At 45.2% G+C, this 22999-nt stretch overlaps 1 protein-coding gene across 3 annotated transcripts in view; it reads right to left on the bottom strand.

The window, feature by feature from the left end:
- Nucleotides 1–22265: 22265 nt before the first annotated feature.
- Nucleotides 22266–22999, bottom strand: part of Tnfrsf19 (TNF receptor superfamily member 19) — an 83769-nt gene continuing 83035 nt past the window's right edge. For all 3 annotated transcript variants that reach the window (XM_074043728.1, XM_074043730.1, XM_074043729.1), the window contains one exon: nt 22266–22404. In XM_074043728.1, the coding sequence (XP_073899829.1) occupies nt 22396–22404 (9 nt within the window). In that variant the 3' untranslated portion in view covers nt 22266–22395. The remainder of the gene's footprint in view (nt 22405–22999) is intronic.

Here is a 22999-nt window from a genome sequence, read left to right as displayed (position 1 = left end):
ACGCTGCAGATGGCTTCCTGTGGCCCTATCCCAGGGCCAAATCTCCCACCCGAAACTCACGGCTTCAGAACCAAGAGTTCTGGAGTCAGGGACTCGGAGAGAGATCGTGGCTGTGGGACAATTGGAGCTGAATCCCTACACAGTTCCTAACTACTGCACCTCCAAATCCTGCCACCATGACGCTTATTGGGAAGATAGGGAATACGGTGCTCGAGACAAATCACAGGAATTGGTGTACGTGTGCATGGCTTGTGGTGATGGTAAGAACTCAGTTGGGCTGTGAGCCATTTCCCTTCTGCCATATTGAATTAGGACTTAATTACATGTAACGTCCTTTCCAGCTCCACTTACTAACAGGTGAGGCAGAAAACGCCACCCTAATTCCACCACGACGGTGGCTCACAGAATCAAGTGAGTTTTCATAGAATGCGATGGATCTTTAAAATTGGGTGGACTTTGAGAATCTCTAACCTGGAAATCCAAAATCTGAAATGTTCCAAAATCTGTCACTTGCAGAGCTCTGATGAACCTGCAAGTGGAAGGTTCCATTCACATCTGACCCCAGTGGCAGCTCAACCCAGGTGTTCTGAACTTGTAGAAAACCCTTCAGGCTGCATGTATGAGTACATATGAAGCAGAAACAAGTTTCCTGTTTAGACTTAGTCTCATTCCTGAGATTTCTCACGCTGTAGATGCAAGTATTCAAAAAACAAAACAAAACCCCAATGCAAAATGCTTCTGGTCCCGTATTTCCTGTGCTAGTCCCAAAGTTCCACTGCTGTGGCCTTGTTGCTTTTAAGGTGTGGAAGATTGGATTCTCATGTTCCTTTGCCACGAGGTTCCTCTGTGGCGGGTCCCCTGATTCCCATGCCTTTCTTCCAGTTTCTTTTACCACTGTTGCCTTATTAGCCCGTCTCCCCAGGCGGGTTCTGGGGACTGCTTTATTCGTAAGGCTCAGGAAGTGAGGACCCCAAAGCCAGGTAAGCGGAGAGCTACTGGATGTAAGTTAGGCTCTCCTGAGATGTCCCAGGCCTGGGAACTACCCATGGCCAGTGCCACCGGGTTCTTCACTCTCTAAGTACTCCACCTGTGAAAGCTGTTGCCCACTGCTTTTGCTGTACTTGAAAAACATTTGAGTTCCTTACATTAAGCAATGTCAGGAAATCAAAGGAGGGTTTCCTGCTCATTTTCACGTTACTTTGATTTGAGATACTTAAACTCACTGAAGTCAGAGGTGGGGTGTCTTTTCCTGTCCTCTGGGCAGCAAAGTGTGACAGCTGCTGCAGACAGGTTGTTCAATGCCCTTGCAGACCTGGGGTCTTAGTCACAGCCATGTTTATGCAGAGAAGACCAAGAGATGGTAGAGAAGTGGTGATAGGGATGCATGATAACAGAGCACCTGTTCTGGTTTTGTGTGAATAATCAAATGACACAGGAGACACCCCTGACCTCCTTGCACATGTCCCTTCAGTGCCCCCTTTCCTGGGCATTCTCCTAATCTTGCCACTCAAATGAAAATGTTGCTGTCTTCTGACCAACAGACAATACTCCCAACAATCCTTCCTACTGGGCAAGCCCCCATCCCGGGCAAGCAGGACCCACTGCATGGTTTGTGGCCCAATTAGGAATGAAAATAGGAAATCCCTTGTGTCAAAATGACTCCAAGTGTCAGGAGGTGACAGTGAGCTGAGCATGAACTCAGGCTCTGGGCCTAGACCATGAACCCTGAAGCCAGCTCTGACCTGGGGTCATCATTACAATAGCTGAGTGACCCTAGAGAGGCCACGGGAAGTCTGTCAATAAGCATTAAATACATGGCTGCCTGCCTGCCCAGTGCACCAATCAGGCTTCCTGAAGGGCCTCAGGCCCTTCCCTGCCCTCTCCTCCCTCCTCAGGCCCAGTGGCGGCCCAGCCTCCTCCGAGGGGCTCCTGTTAGATGAGACAGACACAGTGTCTGTGATGGAGTGAGATGTAGCGGAAATCTAGACTCAAGTGCAGAGGCAGAACAAGGGAGAGCCAGGCACTCACACGGCCTGCTACTTGGACAGACTTCACAGGAACACTAGCCAAAGGCCCTCAAAGAGGCCACAATGAGGAAGACATTCCTCCTCTCCCTACCTGCCTCATGCTAAGAGGCCCGTATCAGATTCATCACTCCTGCTCATTGCCATGATGAAAGCAAAAAGCACCATGCTAACTTTAACAGCTTGCACAGGGCTGGATGGATCTGGGCCTCCCTGGACACCACAGTGGGCTCTCTGCTGGACATCTGGAGGGAGAAGTCCTGGGAAAGACACCCTTGGGCAATTCTGGCCGTTCCTAAGGTACAGGCTGTAACTGGCTTGGTCACTGCTACCTCCTAGCTGGGTGCCTGCAGTCCAACCTCCTCCTCCAGGAGAGCTGGTCCCCGCAGGCTATGACAAGGGTGAGGAATTTTGGCCTAGCCCTCTTAATGGTGCATGAGGAAGCAAGCAGCTTTCTCTGGATGCCCTCTCTAAGTCGTCCTATCGCAAGCAAAATCAAATGAAGCCATAACAGCCAGGATGTATGGGCCAAACGCCCAGCTTTTAAATACAACCATTAGAACAGGTCTTGCAAGAAAGTGCCAGCTACTCCTGTGTGCAGAGTCCCAGGGATGAGGTCTCTGCAGAGGGTCTGGGGGCTGTAGGCTGTGGGACTCCTAGACCCTAACCTAACCTTGGCTTCAGGCCAGAGTCTTCTCCTTCTAGCTCGGCGACTTTCCAATGAGGCCACCATGTTGTCTTCCCCCACAAAGCACCTCCTGCCGCCTCTCTTACTGTCTATGAATGTCTGGAGAGAAGAGATTTCAAGAGATGTTAACATTTTCCATGTGCTTCTGAGAGTTTAAATGGACTTAGTTTCAGCTACTCAACATGTCCTTAAAGAGCGCTTTCCCTACCCAGGACCAAAAAAGATAGTCTGTTTTATTTTATTCTAAAAGTTTCAAGTTTTGCTTTAGACATTTAGATCTTTAATTCACATTGAATTTGCTTTTAGGCATGGAGTGAACTAGACCTCCAGCTTTATTTAAACGTTCATGGAGAAAACAGCGGTGTTAGCACCTCTGACGGGCAGTGCCACCTGTCACTCGTGTGTTTTCATACATTGACTGCTTGGTTCTCCTTGTACATTGTGCCTACTGTTACACTGCACTGTCACAATTATTTTCTCTTCAGAGCATCATCTGTGCACGTTCTACTGCGTGTGACTTCAAGAATGTCTGGCTATTGTTTGTGCTTCCACAAAAAAACCTTTTAGGAGTCAAGCTCAGTTTAAAAAGGATTAGGGTTTTTGATTGGACCTTTATTGACCACCTGCTCCATTCCACTGTGCAGGCTGCCCATATTTTATTGGAGCCTATGCCATTAGGTCATATATCTTACACTTTCCTACAGTCATTTCTGGCGTGTGGTTATATAATGACCTTCTATAACGACCTTAACGAAGATTTCTTGCCTTAAAATTCAACATTCTAGCTTTCTTTGGATTCTTCCTGACTTGGGTATTTTTTTCCTATTGATTTACTTTAAACTTTCTTTCATTCTTTGTTGTTAGGTTGCCTTTTGTAAACATACACAATCCATAACAAGATGCTGTTTTTTATTTAATCTGAAGTCTGCATTTAAATATTAACTTTGGATAATTTACTTTATTGTGGTGATTAAGATATAAGTAAATTTCTTTTGTGTTTTTGATTTAATACCTTTCTTTTTCTCCTTTTCTATCTATTTTTGGACTTTTCAAGTTTTATTTTCTTATAGTAGTTTGGAAGTTGTATAATCTATTTCTTGTGTGTTAGTAAATCAGAGTTAAGTTTGTAGATCCATAAATTCAACTTCACAGTGTGTAATGCTAGTGTCTTTAACTTTCTTCTGAATAATACAAAGAACCTGGAAGCTTTAACTCTCGTTTTATTTTCTACCTTTCATGATATTACTGTTGAGAATTTGAGTTTCACTTTTCTTTCTTTTTTTAAACCACTCTGTTGATGTGTAATTGTCAATAACAATATTTTGACCTATCTAAAGTATAAACCGTGATGTATTTTAACACATTGTGCACCTCACCACAATCAAGATCATGAATGTGTACTTTATTTCCAAACTGATTCAGTCAGAATTTTCCTTGTTATCATGTAGTGAGCTCATACTGATTTTCCCAGACATTTATTTATTGTATTTATTTATTTGCACCCCCAATTGCTTCTTCCACCTTATGTTTTCATCCAGATTAATTTCTTTTTTCTTGAGTAAGCATCTTGCTGTTCGGTGAGGCAACACACTGTAAACAATGTAAACATTGGTCTTTATCCTCATGGTTGATGAGGCTCTATCTGGATGCAGAATTCTGGGTTGACAGTTTCTGCAGCATTTTAAGAATGTTACTTGACATTGTCTGACCTCTGTAGCTCAGAAGACTTCACTGTCAGGCTGCTTTGGGGATTTTCTCTCTGTCTTTTTTAGTGATGGGCTATAAATTCACTCTGCTAGCTTTATTCCTGGATATTTATAATTGCTGATAAATAACAGGGTATGTGGGCGCCTGAGAAAATACTTTTGGGGGAACCTTGTCTAGATCAATCATTTGAGTCACCAAAATCAGTGCGTCAGCATCACTGTGGCAGCCCTGTCACACATAATCTTAAGAAGGGAATTCTCCTTTGGCCAAAGAAAGAGATCTGCCCACCAGGTCACTGTCTTGAAGCCAGGGTCTGGCCACAGAGCCCCAGCATCACCCATAGGTGCAAAACTTGAAGTCTGTCAGAATGTCTATTGTCCATTGCACCAGACAGAGAGGCAGAGAGTCTGCTGATGGGGAGAAATAGGTCTGTGCCCACATGAGTTTTGTTACAAACAAACAAATAAATAAACAAACACAAAACAAAACAAAAAGTCTCAAAATAGAAAACATCAAGACAGGCACTCCACAGTGTTGGAGCTCCCTGAGGCTCAGGACCCAGGGCAGGGACCTACTCCACTGAGTCTGCAAGTAGTTCCACAGACATGCGCACCTTGTCTTGGAAAATGTGCTTTGAAAATTTCCTTCATTTCCTCTGCTCTTTCTTTCTGGAACTCTTATTAGATTTATATTAGAATTCTCATTTCATTTTTTCTGCATTCTATTATACATCTTGTCCTTTCCTCAGACCTAATTTCCAATCTACTAATTTCCATTTCAACTGCATCTCTTCTGCTTTGTAATCATCTGTTGAGTTTTATTTTTTATTATTGTTGTGCTGGATGGGGGTACATTGTGGCATTTACAAAGGTTCTTACAATGAATTAAATGAATCATACTTGAATTCACCCCCTCCACTGCTCTCTTTCTTCCCCCCTCTCCCAATTCCTGAATCTGTTGAGTTTTAAATTTCAATTACAGTTGGCTCTCCATATCCACAGGTTCTGCATTCACCAATTTAATCAACTGTGGGTGGAAAATATTTGAAAAAGAAATTGCATCTGTACAGAATGTGTATAGATTTTTTTCTAGTCTCTATTACCTAAGCAATACAGCACATATCAGCCATAATATTTACATTGTGTTAGCTATTACAGGCAATCTAGAGACTATTTAAAGACTATGGGAGAATACACATAACTCAGATGTAATTACCACTTCATTTTATATGTTTTAAATAAGTTTCCCTGGGTTTTGGGTCCTTGGGGATCTGGAAGACAATTCCTTAAAGATAATGAGGGATAGTTATGTTGTAGTTTTCACTTTTAGAAATTCTGTTTGGTGTTTCCCAAATACATTTGTTTTTCTTTCCAATAATTTTTATTTTAAAATATCTATTTAACAAGATGTATTCTCTGTTCTCTTCTACACTGGCGCTCTATTCTCTCTGTAAAAGTGGTCCACTTTGCCCTCACTATGTCTGCTGGTTCTTGCTCATGGTGGCCAGTTTCCCCTTGTGAGATATTTTTCTGGAAGACAGGGAGGAGGGTTTTGTGTTTCTGTTTCTTGAATGACCCTGTTAGGTCCCTTCTCTCCACCCCCCCCCCGCTTTTTTTTTGCTCAAAGTCTCCTCTGTCCTTACAAATAGACTTCTATGGCAGGTTTGCATGGACAAAGCCTCAGCTTGAAGTGAGTCACCTGTCACTGCTATTCCTGGCTCTCTAAATGTATCCTAGTAATGAGTTTTTCCCAAACCAATTTTCACTCTCTGAGAGAGTATACACAATGAATGGTAGAATCCTAGCTCCTCACAGAGCATACCAGTCCTAGCAACACTTGGACCCAGGTTACGCTGGCTCACCTGCTGACACCTGCTTCCAGGCATTGCCTGTTTTGTGCCTCTTCTACAACTCCTCCTCCACACCTGCTGATTGGGAACCTGCAACACAGCCTTTGCCCCAATACACACACAAAGACAGGGCCATTTCATTGCTGCCCTCTGCTTCCTGGAGAGGTTCAGGTGCCTTCCCAATGGGTGCTGGGCCATTCCTTGGGAAACCTCACACACCTCTTCCTTCATCTCTGCCCTCCTGCATGATGGTGGAAAGCCCTGGCAATCATCTCTGGTGACCTTTTATCTCCAGGCCTAGAATGGTTCTTGCAACAATGTTGGGGCTATTTATTAACTTAGATACAGAAACTTACCATGGACCAAGAGACGACACCTCCCGAATCCTTACCACCCACTCCAACCCTGCACACACCGCCTTGAAGGGCCTGAGACCAGGTCCTAAAAGCATAGTCTGAACATCCTTTCCTTCACCTCCAATTGAACAGGCGCAACAGCTATAAACAGGTTGGCTAGGAACATAATAGAAAAGTAGGGTTAGGGTGAATTGAGCCAGAGGTGTGCGGAATAATGATGGGCACGGGGTGTGCAGGACACGTATTTTCCACAGTTCTGTGTTGGTGATCATTGCATACACTTGCTTCCATGCCCAGGTCTATGTTATTTCAGGAACCTGGATCCTTTGGAGGCTCCTTTGTGGCTCTTATACATTCTAAACTTGGCCTTGTGTGGGACAGATAGGGTCTTAAGGAATTCCAGGAGGTGCATGCCCGCCAGGTCCAGGGCACCCTAAATCTGGTCTCGGTAGTGTTCAGTCAATGCTGGCTATTCTGACTTCATCTTGGGACCTAATGTACTCACCTTAGGATGGGCCCCCAGAGCTGAGGGAACTCTGTGGGCCACCTGCCCTGTTCCCCACACCCTCAGTGGCCAGCACAAGTTGCCCTGAACAGCAGCAGTCATTCTGGGCTGGAGGGCAGGCCAGGCTGCAGACCCTGGGAACTGTGCCCATGCCATCTCCTACTGTTCTGTGTTCACCCCCAGTGTCCCCTGGCCTCTGAAGACTCAAACAGAGCCCCTAAAGGAGGAAGTGACTGCACTCCCAGCCCCTTCTCATGGCTAGGGTTTAATTTAAGGAAGCTTTCCTGTCAGCTCCCGGTGGCTGAGGTAACTTGAACTCTCTGCAGCAGCTGTCTTCACCGACTGCCGCCTGGCACCATTCAGCCTCCCTCTGGCTGCCTGAGTGGGCACCAATGTGCAACATGGAGGCAGGGCTCTTCTGTTCTCCAAGCCAGTGGAGCCAGGCTGGCTCTTCAGTGGAGCCAGGACCCCTGTTAAGATATCTTGGCAAGGTGCTGGGGACCTGGCATCCTCTGGAGGTGGCAGTGTGATCCCCAATGACAGTGCAGTGCTTTTCCCCAACTACCCATTGTGACCTCAAGGAAATAGCTCCAGAACTTCAGCCTTCGTCTTCCCATCTGTACAATGATAGGATGGGAGGGCAGCTCCCAAACCTCACTGGAGTCACTGGGGGTGGGGTGGGAGGACTTGCTCCACCTGCAGATGCAGGGCAGGGTGGTTCTGTCTGGCTGGACTGGTCCTTTGGGAGTCCTGATTTAATAATACATTACACTATAAAAATGTCACCTCACATCTCTTAGATTCTATAGCTTTTCATTGCTTTGATAAAGTACCTGACACAAGCAAGTTCATCTTGCCTCATGGCTCTAAAGATTTTAGTTTATGATCACTTGGCCCTGTTGTTTTGGGCCTGTGGTGGTTCAGTACATCATGGCAGGAGTGCATGGTGGAGAAGGCCTGTTTACCTCATGGTGGCCAGAAAGCTGACAGAGAGAGAGAGAGAGAGGGAGAGAGAGAGAGAGAGAGAGAGAGAGAGAAAGAGGCCAGTATCCCACAATCCCTTCAAAGACACATCCCCAGTGTCCTACCTTCTTCCCACTAGGCTCCACCTCCTAAAGGTGCCACCACCTTCCAGTAGTGCCACAGGGCTCAGCTGGAGATGAAGCCTTTAGGGGACACTCTGATTTGTAGCAGGGACTATTAAAAGTATAAAGGTAATGAGTGCTGTCAAAGATATGGTGAGAGGAGACTATTTGCACGTTGGTGGGAATGCCTTTGTGGAAAACAGGATAGAGATTCATCAAAAGATTAAAAATAGTCAGACGCTGGTGGCTCACATCTGTAATCCTAGCTTCTTGGGAGGCTGAGATCAGAAAGGTCACAGTTCCAAGTCAGCCCTGGAAAAAAGTTTGCAAGATCCCATCTTAGTGGAAAAAAAGCTGTGTGTGGTGGCTTACAGCTGCCATCCTAGCAAGGGCAGACGCTTTAAACAAGAGGACCATGGTCCAGGCTGATCAGGGCCAAAAGCAAGACCCTAGCTCCAAAATAGCTAGGGGGAGTGGCTGAAGTGGTAGAACTCTGCCTGGCAAATGTGAAGCCTTGAATTCAAACCCCAGTACTGCAAAAAACAAAAAACAAAACAAAACAAAAAAACCAAAAAAAACCCAATAAAACTTACAATGACCATATGATCCAGCAATCCTCCTGCTAGGTATATATCTAAAGGAAATGAAATTGGCATTTGGAAGGACATCTGCACTCCCATGTTCATTCAGCACTATTCACAATCACCAAGATGTGAAAATAACCTGTCAATTGACAGATGAATGGATAAAGAAAATGTGGTACACATAGGCAATAGAACACTACTCAGCCATAAAAAGAAGTGAACCTGTCATTTGTGAAACATGGATGAGCCTGGAGGATATTGTGCAAAGTGAAATAAGCCAAGCACAGAGACAAATACCAAATGATCTCATTCGTACATAGACTCTGAAGATGTTGATCTCATAAGAGTAGAGACTAGAAAGTGAAGAGTAGAATGGCTGGGAAGAGAGGGAGTGGATATAGCATTTTGGAAGATGGGAGGAATAAGTTCAAGTACAACTCGATGACTGTAGTTAGCAATAATATCGTGCTCTTCAAAACATGCTAAGAGTGCAGCAATGCACTCATCCCATAGTGTATCTGTGCTTAAAAGATGTTGTACGTGGTAAATATATACAATTTTATATATTGATTAAAGATAAAACTATGTAAATAAAAACATATATTGTGGTAAATTAGACATAACACAAAGTTTGACAATTTTCCTGCTAATTACCATCTATACCCAAAACCTTTTCATTTTCCCCAACAGGAAGTCTGTACACATCAAACAGTGGCTCCCCCTTCTTCCCTTTTTCCAGGCCCTGGAAACCACCATTTTACTTTCTGTCTATACAGAAAGTTCTAGGTTCCTCATAAAAGTGTATAATATGGTATCTGTCCTTTTTGTGTCTGGCTTATTTCATTCAACACAATGTCTTCAGGGTTCAACCAATGTAGTAACAGGTGTCAGAGCAACATTCTACTTAAGGCTGAATCACATTCCAGTATATGTATATTGCACATTTTTCTTATCCATGCATTTTTGAGAGAGAAAAAAGAACTGAATGACTTCCCAGGGCCCCCTACCTGAAAGTTTTTGAATTCTGTTGTCTGCAATGTTTTGATAGGAGTCTGGAGTTTCTGCTCTAACAGCAACCAGAAATGATGAAAGAGATCATAGCCAAGTCCTGCTGCTTTTCTGTGATAACTCTAACAGGAGGATGAGGCCCTGGGATAGTACAGGAAGTGCCTTGGTTAGCACAGGAAGTGCCTGGAATAGTACAGGAAGTACCTGGGATAGTACAGGAAGTACTGTGGGATAGCATAGGAAGTGCCTGGGATAGTACAGGAAGTGCCTGGATTAGCACAGGAAATTCCCACTGGAAGGCATGTGGTAGAGGAGGAGAGTGAGTGAGGCAGAAACAGTGAGGGGACTTCATGTGACCCTGCAGAGTCTCTGTAACCTGATGTTTCACATCACAAGGTCCAAGAGAGCTTGTGAAATATAACTCTTTCATTTCCTAGATCAGCAGACATGGAGAGTGTTCCCAGGCTCACTTAGCTGGTTGGTTGCAGAACTCAGACTAGAACTTAGTCTTTGGCTCTTTGTCTTATCATCATTTTCATCAAGCCATTGCCTCCACTGTTGAACTGTACTCACTGGGGACCAAAAAAAAAAAAAAATCCATGAGAATATAAAAGTCATTGAACATGAACTCCAGGCTTTTGTACATTAAGTTCTCATTTAATTCTCAAAGCTAAAAAATGAGGTAAGGTCTGTTAGTTTCCACTTGACAATGGAGGCACCAGGAATCCAGAGCCTCAGTAACATTGACAGTGTCCTACAGCTATTCTGTGTTGTGGTCAGAACTCATATTTATCCATCTGACCTTAAAACTGAAGCTTTCAACCACTCCATTAGGCTGCCTGTGAGTAAATCTATCCTCTGTTTGGAGGGGAAATGTCGTTTGTCTGATAGGTAATGTACTGTCCTCAAATACCAAAGAGATATGATGCTAGCTGATGTGAAAATTGTTTCCAGAAAACATCGATGAAGGTCAGAAGTAAATGCATCAGGAGTCAGGGGAGGCCATGTGAAGGCAGTGACTTGGTAAAACAGACTCCTCACTTTAATCATTTGTTCAACAAATGTTTGTAAGCATCCACTATGTGCCCTGAGAACCTCAGTCTTGGGATTTAATGAATAAGTAATAAGGTCTTCCCCTATTTCTAATTCCGGATTATGAACAATAAGTAGTCTGATCACTGTGAAGGAAATAATTACGTCAATAGGGCTGTAATGGGGTGATGTGCAAAATAAGATAAGGTGGGGCCGGGGAAAGGCTCTTGGAGGATGCACCTGAGCTACATCACAGTCCAAGGAAAGAGCAGGTGCAAATGCCTAAGGGTAGAAGAGAAGGGAGTCAACACAGCAGGTCAGAGTCAGAATAACGGGCTTGTAATTTGTTCTAGGAGACACTGGGCTTCATTTACTCAATGTAATAAACACCTACCATGTGCCAAAACACTATTCTAGGTTAGAAATGTGTCCTCAGCTGTTCTGTGTTACTATCACAAAATAATGAAGACTGAGTACTTTATAAAATAAAGAGGTTTACTTAGCTCACTCCTGTAGGTCCAGGAGTGTGGTCCCAGCATGAACTTCTTGAGAGGGCCTCGTGGTGGGTACCATCACCTTGCAGAAGCATGAGTGAGAAAGAGCAGGCCATGAATGCCAGCAATCTGCCCATGTGGCAACCAACCCAGTCTCCAAGACCCAACCCAGTCCCCAAGACCCAACCCAATCCCCAAGACCCAACCTGGTCCCCAAGACCCAACCTGGACCCCAAGACCCAACCCAATCCCCAAGACCTAACCTAATCTACCTGGTCCCCAAGACCCAATCCAGTCCCCAAGACCCAACCCAGTCTCTGGAGAAAAACACTAATCCATTCCTGAGGGTGGCTACTTCAGGCTTCAAATGCCTACTACAGACTCCACTACTTCAAAGCCATTACCATAGGGAAATCAGCCTTGGCCTGAGTTTTGGTGGGAGAAAAATCCACATAGCCAAATGTCAAAATGGAAATGCAAAACTGTGCTTGCAACTCAGGAGGGGGAAGACATGCACAAACAAGCATGAACCCGCCCAGACAGAAGCTTATGGGAGAAGAGTACTTTAGACTGTGAAGAGAGTTCAGAGACATCTTCACATAAGGATTGATGATTGAGGCTCCAAGTTTGAATTCTGATTGTTGATTGAGATGGGGTCTCACTAGTGTTTTTGCCCAGGCAGACCTCAAACCTTGATCCTCCCAATCTCTGCTTTACATGTAGCTGGGATTATAGCCATGAAACACTGTACCCACGCACATATAAATGTTAAAAGGGCCAGGATCAGGGGTAGTGTAGAAGGTACAGCAGGTCAGGCAGTGTCCAGGGGTACCCGACCTGTAGCCACAGGAATGGATCTTGGTGTTATGGAGAGCACAGAGTCTTTTTCAGCAAAGATATAGTGCTTGCTCCTGATCACACAGGTGCTGCTGCTTATGGCTCTGCCCCAGGCTGCACATGGCTGGGCCTGACCATCCCTAGCACCCAGGACACCATTCTTCTACTCACTGAGAGGACAGGAGATGGAGATGACATGAGAGTGGCCTGCAGATCTGTGGATTTGGAACCTGGAGGCCAAGGATGAACTTGGGACTCTCTTGGTCCAAGTATCTCCATGTGCACTGTGAAGAAGTTCATGTTCCTGTGTGTAGAACAAGGCCAAACACAGGGTCTTCTGAGTTCCCCCACCTCAGGAACAACTTTTCTCAGTCTTGGGATGTGAGGGGTCATTGTGCAGAAAGCCCTAGGCAGGTGATTACTAAGCTTCCTTCCAGCTCTTTCCAAGCACTGCCGGGGGAAGCAGGGGTCTTTTGCTTGTTATAACAGGCCATCAACTTCATTCTGCACACATCAGGCCATGGAAACCAGGGGCTCTGTCCCTGTCACTGTGGTGTGGAAAATTGTTTTCAACTGTGTGGCACAGCAGCTCAGGCCACTGGGGTTCAAATCCCAGCTCCTCAACTCTGGCTGGCAACACCCAAAGACATTGTCACTGTGATCTTTCCTCTTTCTACCTTTAGGGTCAGGTACTTCAGCTCTCCCAAGTTTTGTTCTATACAATGAAACTAACAACACTGCTTCCAGGACAGATGTGAAGATCAAATGAATGGTGCATGCCAAAGGACTCAGTAAGGGACATGCTGTCTTTAAAGCTTACACCTTGTTATTAGCAAAGCATCAGCCAAGAACCTGGTTTTGAAAAAACAAAATCACTTTGGACAGAAAAGTCAAGTATATAATGCTTAACTGTTAAGTATTCAAATTGTTTTTGTTTGTTGTGTATTTTAATAATTAAGTTTTGACCTGTGGAGAGTGGAGTACAAGAAGCCTATGAGGACATTAGCACAGTTGTACTCAATGTTTTGTAGGCTGAGTTCAGCACAGCCCCAGCTGCAGAATAAGGCTGGAGTAAGATGCAAAGCAGCATCTTCCTAAGAAATAATCTGTAGGCTGAGGTTTGGCACAGCCCCAGCCGCAGAAGAGAGCTAGAAGGCGAGATGCAGCTCAGCTGCTTTTCCTAAGTTGTTTACTTTCAGACAAGCAGGGACACAGCTTTCTCCTGTTACAATGTCACACCCCTCCCCGAGAACCACTGCTCCCCCTGTTTACCACTGGGTATAAAAGACTTGCTGAAGGAGGATGCAGGGCTTTTGGCTTTTGGCTTTTTTGGCTTTTGGCTTTTTGATGTGGGAGGCTTTTGGAAGGGAGGATTGTTGGAGGGAGATTGCTGAAGGGGGAAAATGAATTGCTGAAGGGAAAATAATTGCTAAAGGAGAATTGCTAAAGGGGAATTGCTAGCAAGTCTAAGGACTGAGACTTTAAGAAAGCTTAAGACTTTAAGAAAGCTAAAGAGAGAACATGGGACAGTGAAAGCAGTGAATTAAGAGAGATTATGCTAAAGAACAGCTAAGAGAAAACATGGGACAGAGCGAGTCCAAGGAAAGAGACTTTAAAGAACAGAAAAGAAGACTTTAGAAGGGAGATTTTAAAGAACTGTAAGGGAGTAAGGCTTTAAAGAATAAAGATAGAGAAAAGAAGCAGAGTAAATGAAGAGACTAATAGAGAAAAGAAGCAATGAGGCTGCTGTGCTTCTCCACCCCAGTGCTCAGCACACTTGATCCTACTCACTGTCTGTCTGTCTATCCTGTGTCCTTTCTGCATCTCCTGTTGCTGCCCAGTTAGGCCCAGTTGGGTTCAGTAGTAACCAGGGAGCAAGAAAAAGCTCGCTTCATTGTATTTTTTGTATTTTTTGGTTGGGAAACTCATTCTTACAATATTCTCACTTACAACTTCTTTGAAGCTGGACATAGTGGTGTATACCTGTAATCCCAGCACTCAGAAGGCAAGAGGCTCGTGAGTTCCAGGCCTGCTGGGGCTACGTATTGACAGTCTGTCTCAAAAAGCCCAGGGCTGAGGTGTAGCTGAGTGGCAGAGTCTTGCCGGGCACAGGCCTTGGTTCCATCCCCAGAACCTCAAACCTTCTTAGAAATGTGACTTTTGTTGTCTCTAGAGCTGAGAGACCCGTGGTGGTGCTAACTCTCCTCGTTAGATTAGATTGAGTTTGATGGAAAACCACTAATTTTAACCAAGCTATTGAGTATGAATCAAGCTAGATAACTCACGTGTATTTAAAAACAAAAAAGGGAAACCTTCTATGCTTGTTTCCTTGTGTTGTATGATTTTGCTAAAATCCAAGTTCCCCATCTACACTGAGAAATAGCACCATGCTTTAACTTCTGTCTTAAGCATCTCCCCAAAGGCCTGCATGTTAAAAGTGTGGTTCTCACTGGTGGGGCCATTGAAAGGCAGTGATTTAGGAGATGGGGCCTCTTGGGAGGAAGTTAGGCCATGGGGGTGTGCCCTTGAAGGGACATTGGCATCCTGGCCCTGCTCCCTTCCCCTTTCTCTTGTTTCCTGGTCATCGTGTGATAAAACAGGCCTCCTCCTCCATGTGCTCCTGCCATAATATAATGTGCCACCACAGGTCTCAAAGCAACTGGACAAGTGGCAATGGACTGCAACTCTGAAACTGTGAGTCAAAGCAAATCTCTCCTCCTTCTAGCTTATTATCACCTCAGGTATTTTGTCATAGTAGCAGAAAGCTGACTGACACACACCATTTGTGTAAGAATTGTGGAAATGCACAACTGAACGCTTTGCTCAAGAAATGGCATATTGGGCCTTTAGAACAATAAGGGAAATGTCTTGAAGGATGCAGTGACCAGAGTCCCCAACCCCAAAGGTAAAGAGCCATACAAAACTTGTGCTTAGCATGAAAACAGATTTCTGCCCTGGAGTGAGTTACACGATTAACTAGGTGGGGGTGGATTTTTGGGCTAGGAGATGTCATTTGCTGTGAGTGTCAGGGAACAAGTATGTACTGGACTCAAGAGATGGAGGTTCTTGGATTGGGCCTGAGTCACTGGAAGACTTCAGGCTATGGTGACATCACTCTCTTCACCGCTGAGGGAGCACATGTGCTGGACTGCTGAGAAGATGACCGATGCACAGACTGCAGCTCTCGGCTGATAGGACTCACGCTCACAAGGTGTACTGCGCGTCTCATGGCAGGCCACTCACTACAAAGCGAGGCCACTACAAAGGAGTCACTCGGGCCCTTCTTCCAGAGGATAACCTCGGCTTCCTTCCCTTATTCCCCCTAGGCATAGACAGAATGCCGACTTGAGCCAGGCCTTTCCCTTTCATCTTTGTGAGGGCAAAGTCTACACAGTAAGCAGGAATGGAGAGTTGGGAACTGAATCCGAATTGTCAAGAAGGGGAAAGGGAAAAGGACCATGTCCCCGAAGGAAACGGCAAGGCTTTCAGCCTGACAGCTTGCTGGGCTGCTTGTGGGTTGTGGGGCCTGAGCTTTTAAGAAATCCTTGATCCCCTCAGGATCCTGTCAGTCTGCCCTACAGAAAATGGTTCCCTTGTGTTGCCACATTGCTAGTTTGGGCCACTGACGTGTATGTAGCCCGTGGAGTTATTAAAGAGTTGACTGGTCCCTGCAGGCCAAGGGCTCTCCAGAGAAAGGGAGACAATAATGTATGTGTGTGTGTGTATGCAAACAGTTGTTTCTATCTTTCCTATCTACCATATCTATCATACCTACCTATCATATCTATCAATCAATCTATCATACCTATTTATCATACCTATCTACCATCTATCATACCTGTCTCTCCATGTATCTGTGTATGTATCGACCTATGTGAGGATGATTTGTGGAGTCAGCTCAGGCAATGGGGGGCTGCCAAGTCTGAAGCGTGCAGGTGGCTGGGGACCCAAGAAAGGGTTGGAGACTCAATCTAGGATATACAGGCCATCTGGCATGTGAGTCTCTGTTCCCGGAGAGCCCATGTCTTTACTCTTAAGGTCCTTCCACTGGTTGAACGAGACCCACCTGTGTTATGGAGGATCATCTGTGTTACTAAAAGTCTATGGATTTAAATGTCAGTTGCATCTAAAGAAAACGTTGATGATGACTAATGTTTGACCTTGTATCTGGGGGCCATGGTCCCACCAAGAATATACACAAGGCTAGCCCTTATGTCCCCCTTCACAATATCTAACTGGGATCCACTCAGAGAGGGACCTAGAATGTAGAGTCATGGGCAGTTATAACTGTGAGAAGGCGATAGTTTTTCGAGAGGTCTTAGTGGGGACCTGGCCTTCCATCCCCACCTGGCCAAGCTCCATCAGGGGAGGATGTGTGGGAATGAGTCTCTGCTATCAGGCCTGACAACCAGCTCAGGCTTCTTGTGAATTTATCCAGCATGAGATTCCTCAAGGGAAAACAGAGCCTACAGTAAGTCCCGGCCCAGCCTCCCTCTCCTTGTTCCATTTTGGGTGTTGCTGTAGGACTGGAGCCAATGGCCAACAGACCACTGTGTAGGCAGTGCCACATTTGCTGGGAGCTGTGTTACTGCAAAGCTGCAGACCAAGACACAGGGTGTTCTCAGAACTGTGAGAGGGACACACAGGGAAGAGGCAGTGAGTGAGAGGGTGCTGTCCCTCTGCACTACGCACTCCTGCCCTCCCCACGCTGGTCACATTCTTCCTGAATCTGTTTGAAAAGATGCCCATGTAGACCCTCCTTCTCTCTCGAGCTGGGACACTAGAATCAACACGTTCTTCTACAGAATACCATCTGCCTCAGTTGCTGCTGCTTAGTCCTAGGCCCTCTGAGAGCACGTGGGGGCTTTCAGGTCTAAAAACAGGATCTGGAAGGATTCTGGGTTCCCTCAAATTCATGCCTGGGCCCCTCCTCTATTTGGTCCACTTAGGAATGTAGTTGCCTCTTGGTGCATTTGTGTGGCTCAAGTATCAGGAAAGATCTGGCCAGAAGCTTCTCACGGTTTTGGTGACGCCCATGTGTTGGGTACCAGGCCTTGAGCCTTGGAACCCTGGGGAGAAGGGTTAGTGGAGGGCAGGCAGGAGGCACAGAAAGCTGTGAGCACAGGATGCACAGGCTGCTCCCTCTCAGGGCAGAGGCCGGTCCCCTGGCCCCTGGATTTACTGAGGATACTGCTCAAAGGCAAGGACCAAGCAGCAAAGGCAGTGGTTTCTGGGACAAGGGTGGGGGTTGAGAAAAATTACCAGGTAAGATGTTAGCTCTCAGGGGAGGCTGACTGGCCGAGATTTAGACATGGATGACAAGTAGGTTCCACCCCAAAGGCTGACTCACACCTGCTGGCAGGGTGGCCTGAAGTGCAGGTTGGCAGGAACCCAGGACCCAGGCTTAGGAGTGAAAGGCCACGACTGATGCTTGATGTTGTCTACAGGTGAAGGGGGGGAGGGGAGGATGGCAGTCACAGGGGAGATTTGTCATCCCTTTCTTGAGCCTTCTTGTCAAGGGCTCTGGTGGGATAGGTGGGATGTTTGGTTGATGATAGCAGGAGGTTCAGCCAAGTTCTAAACCTGATGCTCAGTACTGTCAACTGGAAGTTGGAACTAGACCGTGGTGCCACAGATGACAGCGGGCAAGCTCAGGCTCAGAATTTCCAACCAGGGGACTGACCATCCACCTCTAGCCTGGACAGGGGCTACTTCCTGTCACTAGTGGGGATGTCTGTTTCTGGAGGAGAGTGAACTCCCCCTGTTCTGTGCCTTCCAAGCTCCAGAAGAGATTTCAGAGTTCTCAAGTGTCATGTGCTAAGTGGTGAGGGTGTCCTCTGGAGGATATCGCTGAGCTCTGGACAGGGCACTCTGGACCTTTGTCAGGCCCCAGCCGCCTTGTGCTCTAGGCCTGATCAACTTGTCACCCTCCCATAGGAGCTGGGCCTTTCCACATGCAGTTTAGCTCCTTCCACCTCTGCCTGCCTGGTGAGACATCTCCCTCACCCACTGTGTCCTAGCTTCTCAGAGGCTGATTCAGCCCTGGCATTGTATTTGGAGCTAAGCAAACACTCTACCACTAGATAAAAGTGTGTTGAGTGATTAAATTCGGATTGACATAGGAGATGAACTCTAATCCAAGCGAGTCTTGGGAGAGAAATTAGACTTGTGTTCAGAACAACAAGGGGAACTCTGTGTCTGACACAGTGAGGTCGTAGTGTGGTACTTGGCCATAGCGGGGCATGGGGCAGCTGCCTCTCCTAACTTGCAATTAAGAGATTGCTGGTGGAGTGTTCTAGAGAAGTGTTTACTGTAAATAATCACCATAGGTAAGGAAAAATCCTTTGCATGGTTCTGCTGATAAATCCCACCCTAAACAAAATGGTACAATGGAGCCACTTCAATGTTAAGTAGGAATAGCTAATGCCATTGGAAATCAAGAAGAATCCTGTCTTTATCAACTAATAACTGAAACCCACTTCAGAAGCCCATCCACAGTTCTAGAGAAAGTGCTTTTGCTGCAAAGTTTAAAAAATTCAAGTTTTCTAAATTTGAAAGCAGCCGTAAGTCACATTGATTCAACTGCCACTGGGGTTATGAAGTGACTGGCCCCAGCCCCCTCAGTCTTTGGAACAGAAGCCTTGGGATCCTCCTGTGGCTGACATGTGACCTGATTCAACATGAGTATATCCATGCAATCACACACCAGATCTTGTTGGATTGTGTTAGGTAAGGAAACTCTCAGACCACAATTTAGTTGGAAGACCCATCTCTGTGGGTGCCAAATTGGTAAAAACAGACAAACAGACAAACAAAAAGCAGGTAATACCACCTCAAATTAAAATAAGACAGATGGACAAATTCAGAATAGCAAGTGGCCAGGTGCAGAGGCCTTAATAATGCCAGCAACAGTGAAAATATCCAGTTATTATTGCAGATAGTTCAGACCTCCTGTGAGAATCTCATAAACTTTGAGCTATTTTTCTGAGAGTTGATGGATTTATGGCTTACCCACAAGCTGCACCAATCTCCATGGATGCTGGGAAAGCCCACATGAACTGAGGGCTAGGGTGTGGGTGGGGTGGGGAATGGAAAGAAACCAGTATCATTTCCTCAGGGGATCAGTGCCACCGAACACCAGACTCACCAACTAAGAGTATGGTATCACTTTAAAGTAAAAAACTAAAAAAAGTTTCCCAAGAAACATAAACTCCCCTTTGGAACTCTAGTAATGGCCTTTTTGCTGAGGGGAAAGAAAAGTGAGGAAAAAAGGAGATGGAGAAGGAAAGAGAAACTTCTATAGGGACCACTGTTGCTCTGAGGACTCCCGTCCCCCCCTCCCTCCCTTCCTTCCTCCCTCCCTGTCCTTCCTCCAAAAGAAAGGACTGTGAAAGTTTTTTATTTTTAGTTCCTTCTTTTTGTGTCATGAAATGAAGGGGGAAAAATGAGATCATGATGAAGTTGTAATACCTAGGCTTCTCAAGGTAATTCACAGCACCTTTCAATAGTTTGATGTACTGGTGACAGATAAGTAGGCCACGTGTAAGGATTTCAAGTCACTGTCCTAACGTGGAGGAGGACAGGGAGGGTTCTCTCTGAAGGAGCAGGGCTCAGTGAGAGCCTCACATGGACTGCTGGTGAGAGAAACATACCCTATATCCACAAGATCATTTTCTTACAGGTAGATAAGAACAAGTCTCAATTTTATTCACAAATTTTTAAAAAACGTATTACAAAACTATTTGTATAGGATAATTTACAAATTTATAAATTCCAGTATGCAAAATGACAAAATCTAAATTCATTCAAACTATATTAAAGCAATGATTTTTTAATTTTCCTTTGTTAGCACAGACAACAGTGCTTAACCTAAGTAATAGCAACATTAACACTTTACCTAAAGTAGGAAAATTGGTATTTGAAAATATATTCTGTATACACAAAATTAGATGATGCGTGACTGCTTGGTTGGTTTCAAAATCCTAGTCCCCTTCTTGTTGCCTGGCCTCTGCAGTGTGAAAGGCAGCTGGAGGCCCCTGGGCCCGGGGTGCCTCTTGGTGTGGGTTTTCAGACAGTTGCTGAGCTCGGCAGGCCTTCCAGGGAGTTCCAACAAGGTGAACCGCTAATTGGATTTGTTCTTGAGTGTTTACAAAGAGTAAATCAGAACACAATATTGTACATCTCTAGAGTGGGTGGCAGTAATATGTCTCCATGTTGATAAAAATAACGCAGGAGTTTTCAAAAGCAGCATCGAGTGATGTCAATTTTCAATCCTAAGCATTTTCCTACGATCAAAAGTATGTTTCAGGCTTTGGGGTCAAATTCTCACACCCATCCGCCCGGCTTTCTTCAGCAAGTGTCTGTCTTTGAAGCTCACCAGGGCTCAACATGTGGGAAATGCGTTCAGGTTACATAAAGCCACCGAATCCACCGACTGATCACGCCTCTGTCATAGAAAGGCCGTCAGATTGCAAACGGAGGCAGCATATATAAGTTACAGTAAAGCCACTCAGAAACCTGACAGATGTCTTGTGTCACATCCTAAATATTTCACAAGTTCCCCAAAGGCAATTCTCCTAAGAGTTGGTTACTACCAAAGCTTAAGAACCATTGGATTATGCTAAAAAATGAAACAAAAAAGCAAAGGTCAGTCATTTATGACTGGGCACTAGGTAGACATAGATGTAGGTTACCATGGAACACTCTAGTTCTCTTTTTCAGGTAAAGGAATGGAAGTCATGAGAAGTAAATGACACAGACATGTCAGAGTCACAAGGAAGAGGGCTCACTAAATTCTACAAGTATCTTGCAAGGAGAGAAAAGCATGGGGATAAGTGAGAAGATGAAAATGTCCAACAAAAGACAGATTAAGTTCAATGCTCGGTATAAATGGCAGGCAAAAACCCTGATTTGGCAGGGCAATTTCAGAGCATGTCTAAGTTCATTCTAGCACATTGGTGTTCAAAGATCTCTTTATTTTTTAAGCATAAATGTGACAGAGCAATAGCAAGCAGTCAAAAGATAGCGGCCAGGTCTGATCATGCAGGTTCAACAGGAAAAAGAAAAAAAAAAAGTCCTGCTGCATGAAGTTCTCTCTGTGGCATGCATTTAAGAGCCAATAAGGTGTCCCCTGCTTTGCACTCAACTGGGTTAATTTCTTTCTTATCCCTAGATCCAATCCCAGTGCATGAACACCCAGGTGGTGTGAGATGGGGCACCTTAACAGAGCACAACTCTCACATCCAGTACAACCAGCTAAAACTGGCGATGAAGTGCGGCAATCTCTCAGGACTTGAGGGAACACCACCACACCGTTATGGACGGTCTCCAGCTCATGATTTTTCTTCTGTTCTCACACGCAGCACATTCTCACTGAAGATACTTCAATCGTAGGACAACCTGCTGTGCTGAAGTTTCTAAAGCCTTTAGTATAAGGTATAATGCAAAGAAAAAAAAATGCCTGATGTAACAAAAGCTTCCATGTGGACTAGCTTTAATGGTTTGTGTGCAGGCCTCTAGGAGGTGTGTGGAGTGAAGGGCCACCCTTCCCAGGCCACACTCCCACATCCTGTAGCTCAGGTGCCCTGCAGGTGCTCCAGCATGTGCTCAGAGGCTAAGTGTAGAAGTGAAAATTCTGGAAGAGAGCTGCTCTCTCCGTTCCTGGTGAGGCCAGGGAAGGTCATCTGATAAGCCCAAGGTTTAAGCAGGTGGTACGAAGCCACTTCTAACCACTGAGGCTAATCAGTTTTAGCTGATGAAAAGTGACTTCAACAGAAACCCTCACCTTTGAGCACATACTACAGAAACACTAAGGCATGGAACCCAACATGGACTTTGAGGAGGATGATGGGCTATTGGAGGTTATTTCTGGAAAGAAAATGTCAATGCAAATTTATACTCTGGGTTGCCACGAGAACCGAGAACGAGCAGGTCCCCTGGTCTGTGATCTTGTCAGTCTTTGAGGTCACTCTTGCAGCCAAAAGCTTCTGGTTCAGGGAAGACTTGCGAGTGTGGCTAGAGCCTGCTCTTGTTTTCAGTGAGGTCTCAGCTTACAGCAGGTCTAGTTCAGAAGCCACTGGTTGAAAGGCTTAAAATGCCATCAGTTTGGTTCAGACTTATTTTTTTCCTCGCAGTAGTCACACAGGGTCCAGACCGCTCAGTCCATAAGTCTAACACAGGGCTCCCTTTGTGTGCAGGCACACTTCCACAGCAGGAAGAAGATAGTCTTAGGCCTCCTAAAACAGCAACAGAGGAGAGCTTTAAAGATAATACCTTCCCAGTGAAAGCTGCTACTCCCTACCTATACAAAATGATCTTGCGTGCCTATTAGTAGTAATGTCCATGAATGTACTGCCCCGTGGACAAGAAGCCCGTTTGCAGGATTGGATCATCCCAGTACCGATGGCCACTAACAATCAAATAAAGGTTTCCTTAACAATGCAGTCACTCAGTATTTGCCAAGATTACTTAAAAGATGACTATGTAATCCATAGCAATCAAAATGATTTAATAAACAATTCTCTTGCTGATTTTCAACCTCATTCGAACATTTGAAGCTTGTTTCTTCTGTGTTGTGCTCCTTTAAAGTATCTGTGGGTAAAGCTTTTGGGACTCTATCTACTCTTCTTTTAAACAAAGTGTCATTTTTTTTGTTGTTTTGTGGTACTGGGGATTGAACTCAGGAGATCTTGTTAGTGCTCTATCACTTGAGCTGTGCTCCAGCTCTTTAGTTTGCATTTTGTTTTTGAGATTGGGTCTGCTACAGGCTGGCCTCAAACTCGTAATCCTCCTGTTTTTGCTTCCTGATTAGCTGGGATTGCAGGTCTGCAT

The sequence above is a fragment of the Castor canadensis genome, chromosome 10 (assembly GCF_047511655.1).
Source record: "Castor canadensis chromosome 10, mCasCan1.hap1v2, whole genome shotgun sequence".
Classification (NCBI taxonomy): Eukaryota; Metazoa; Chordata; class Mammalia; order Rodentia; family Castoridae; genus Castor; species Castor canadensis.
This window is presented reverse-complemented; position numbering and strand designations above follow the sequence as displayed.